Genomic DNA, 4,092 nt, shown 5'->3' with positions numbered 1-4,092 from the left:
ATCACTCATTTAATTTTTTAATTTTTTTAATTTTTTAATTTTTAAATTTTTTAATTTTTTAAATTTTTAAATTTTTAAATTTTTTAAATTTTTTAAATTTTTAATTTTTTTAAATTTTTAATTTTTTTAATTTTTTTAATTTTTTTAATTTATTTTTTTTGAAATCTGACGTGGCATGCTGACGTGGCAAAATTTTCTACGTGACCTTCCACGTCAACTGCCATGTGACCTTCCACATCAGCAATTAACGGACATTTTAACACCGTTTCAGATTGTGTAGTAAATTGCATTAAAATTGGGTCATTCGTGTATAAATTTGGGACATTTGACAATATAATATAGGTTTTTGTCAAATTAAAAATTCGTGTAGGAAAAGGTCACATTTTACTAAATTGGTGTAGAAAAATGTTATTTTTCCTAATAATAATAATAATAATAATATATAGGTAACACAACATGCATGTATCTTTTCCATTTCCTCACATATACATATTAAATAAAGCTCGCCCTCGAGCCCTGGGCAGAATCAAATTTGCCGATCTGTTATCGAGCCATCTTATTTTTTAATTAAGTCCACCAACTTTTTCTACTTACCTTCCATCCAATTTAGTCTGCCCTTTTTTCAATTGGGAAGGTTACCTGATATATGGCGAAGAGATATGAGAAAGAACAAAAACAATGCAGCTCTCAAGTTATATTTTCTTGACGAAAGCATTATTTCCTTCATTCGTGTTGTTGCAACGAAACCAAAACGAGAGAGGATAAAACTTCTTATTGATGTTGCGTATGTTTTGAAATGTCGTCACCTTGTATATTGATTCATTATATGGTTGATAGATTATGTCTTATTATATAATGCTTATTATAATAAGATTCAGATAGATTTGGAATATCTTTCTATATATGATAGGTTTCTAATTTCATGTCTTAACTGACTATTATGTTTTTTTTTTAAATTTTCTTGACCGACTTCCATGTTAAGGAGCTGTTTTTTCTAACAATAGCATACAATGAGAAAATAATGTACGTTCATATTTCAGATATAATATGTTTATATATTTATGGGAAAACACATGGCTATATATGTTATGAATATATATAAAGAAGGTTATTCTACCAATCACATGCAATGAGAAAATGTATATTCATCTTGTCATGTATACTTTATGGAAGAACACATGGTTATATATGTTATGAAACCATGTAAAAAAGCAGATTATTCTAACAATATCATGCAATGAAAATGTACATTCTATATTAGTTATTCTCTCTGTTTTATAATCTTTGACGTTTTATATTTTGTTTTACTAACAGTCTTTTAGCAACGAAAATTTGTCGAAATTTTTCGTTATAAACCTACAAATTTTCATTGCAAAATAGGGTTTGCAACGAAATTGTAACGAAAAAATTTCCATTGCTAACATGTCGTTGCAAACCAATATAACGTTTCAATTCGTTGTAAATTGCAACGCTTTACAACGAAATTGCGTTGCAAAATTAGCAACGCAATTTTGTTATTATTTTCAAACATTCTTTGCTATATCCAAAGAAGATCATGCAATCCGCGATCATCTTCAGATCCGCCATGGCATTTGTATCTTCACCCCCTCTCTTGCCGTCCAATCTCGATTCATCGCAAACCGAGAAATCAAATTTTACATCCGACTCAGAGTCTGAAACGCTTTGACGCGAACTCATACGAGTGCTCGACCTCGAATCTCCCAAAGAACGGACATAGACGGGTTCCAGATCCAAGGACCGCCGAGTCGATTTCAAAATCCGATAAAACTCCTTCTCCATGTGCTTCATTGCGATCGATACTCTTCAAGCTCAGTGCACGAACAAGGCATCTCGGATCTGAGATTCACCTTTACCAACCTCTGTACCCCGCATTGCAAGCCGGTTACAGCTTCGATGAGGCGCTTTGCTTCTTCCTGGTTTTTTGTGGAGAAATGCGAAGAGAGGCTGCTGTAGAAGGAAGGGTCATGAAGTTCGGGAGAAGTCCACCTGCTTATAATAGCTTCGGAGTCTTGGATGCGGGCCCCCATTAGAGAGTTGCAGATGATCCGGCGCGAGCAATCATTACTACCCTCTCCCAGGGTCATTGAATGGCTGGTGTTGTTTAAAGATGCCGATCACGTGACTATTGGATATTGACTCAGACTTTCGACCATGTTTAAGCAGGTTCGGTTTGACAATTTGTCAGGTCTCAGAGTGAGAGCGAGTGGATCACATCAAGAAAAAAAGTTGGTAGATTGAATAAAAAGGTTTTCATTCCTTGAGATGGCTTTCAAGAAGAGCTCGCTGCAATGCACCCCCTCCTTAAATTGTTTTGTTTCCTTTGTGTTTTCTCTCTCTTTGATTTGGGTTTGCACGGAGGGATATCTATAGCCAGGGAAATACAAATCGTACTCCCCCACACACGCGCGCACACACACATATACTATTAACGCAAGCTTATTTGTTGATAGTCTACTTACTAATTACACCACCACCATTCACTATTTGGTAAATGATTTATTCCACAATCTCATTCTTGCGTCCTGCACACACACATATACTATTAGTGTTTTTATTTTTTTTATTGTTGTTATGTTGGTTTATGGTTTTTATTTTGTTAAATGTGAATATGTGATAAAATAAAGGGAAAATCCTAAAAATTCCTAAACTTATAATTTGGAGTAATATTAATTCCTAAACTTGTAGAGGTGGCTATTAATTCTCAAACTTGCAAAATTGAACACGTTAAATCCTGAACTTGTTAAACGGTTCCATAATCGTCCATAGCGTTATTTGGTCAAAAAAGGAGTTGACTGATCTGACGTGGCGCATGACATGGCGGTAATTTTCTAAGTTGGCTCGCCACGTCACGAAACGCCCATATTCTGAAATTTAAAATTAAATATAAATATGATAAGAGAGTGAAACTTATACCTCTTTCAAGAACTTAGCGTAGTTGCCAAGGAAAAGGGAGTTTCCCAGGGTTCATCTCTATCATTCCCCGGTAATACGCTTCGCTCTCGAAGAACTCTCCTCCTCCGCCGTTAGAGATGTTTCCTCCGCCGTCATCGCTCCCCTTTCCTCCACTACAACCGCCACCGTCCTCAATGCTCTCTTCTTCCACCACCTTCTCTCCCAGCCCTGAATTCGAAAGCAGCCTCTCCATTGAAAACGTCGACGTTTTCACCCAAGGCTCTTCTTCTTCGCCAGAGTCTTCGACTTCTGATATGGGTTTGCTCATACGTGGAGTAGTTCTTAAGGTGGTGGCGGTGTTTCTGGGCTTGGTCCTGTCTTTGTGGACGTTGAGTTCATGGTGAATGAGCTTTCGAGTGTTGTTATCCATGGAGTTCGATGTGTACATAGACACTGACGATTTGGTCATTTTGTGAAGCTGAGACTCTGCTTCCGGAGATGACGGCTCTCGAGAGGTAAAGCACTGGTGATGAGGAAGCCAAGAGTCAAGTATCGGAGCAGATGAGCTCCTCAGAAGCATTCTCTCTGTCTCTCTCTCTCTCTCGTGCTTTCGGTAATTAAAATCAATATGACGGTATATTTAAAAGGAATCTTATAACTGTAGGAAGATTTTTTTGGTGTAGCTGTGTAATGGCTCAAGCACCCACAGTTAGGAATTCAACCATCGGTTTATAGACCACAACATAACACAAACCAATTAAGTGATTAACTATAAAATTGAAAATGAATATTATTTTTTGTTTGTCGATGTTATATTACATGTTAAAGTAAGGAAATAGCATATTCAATATCTAGAAGGTTCGAGTTGACAAATGGAAGGTTGGAGTTGAATTTGGAAAGCGAACATGGAAAGAAGCAAGAAAAGGAAACATGACATTTATATCAATGAAGAAAAGGCAAGACAAATATGGAGAGGATATTATGAGAAGCACAAGAAGGAGTTTATAAGGGATGTAAGACTCCATTACAGAGGTTGGCGAGAATAAGATTTGAGAAAAGGTTTCTGTAATAGTGTCAAGAGTTCTTGTACGGGAAACACTGGTGAGAGTGATGTGAGAGAAAGTGAGGTATACTTGAGGGGGAGCCTTGAAACAACAGGTGAACCATTCGTTGGGCCTA

At 36.5% G+C, this 4,092-nt stretch overlaps 1 protein-coding gene across 1 annotated transcript; it reads right to left on the bottom strand.

The window, feature by feature from the left end:
- Positions 1–2,947: 2,947 nt before the first annotated feature.
- LOC104801498 lies at positions 2,948–3,493 on the bottom strand. Its single transcript, XM_010524807.1, has one exon. It carries the CDS (start codon positions 3,491–3,493, stop codon positions 2,948–2,950), a length of 546 nt encoding a protein of 181 aa, XP_010523109.1.
- Between the last annotated feature and the right edge of the window lie 599 nt (positions 3,494–4,092).

This window comes from Tarenaya hassleriana, unplaced genomic scaffold (assembly GCF_000463585.1).
Source record: "Tarenaya hassleriana unplaced genomic scaffold, ASM46358v1 Cleome7, whole genome shotgun sequence".
Classification (NCBI taxonomy): Eukaryota; Viridiplantae; Streptophyta; class Magnoliopsida; order Brassicales; family Cleomaceae; genus Tarenaya; species Tarenaya hassleriana.
The sequence above is the reverse complement of the archived record's forward strand: the minus strand, read 5'-3'. Positions and strand labels throughout refer to the sequence as shown.

Excerpts from the sequence above, each read along its gene's own strand:
- LOC104801498 (XM_010524807.1), bottom strand. The coding sequence starts at position 3,493 with ATGCTTCTGAGGAGCTCATCTGCTCCGATACTTGACTCTTGGCTTCCT.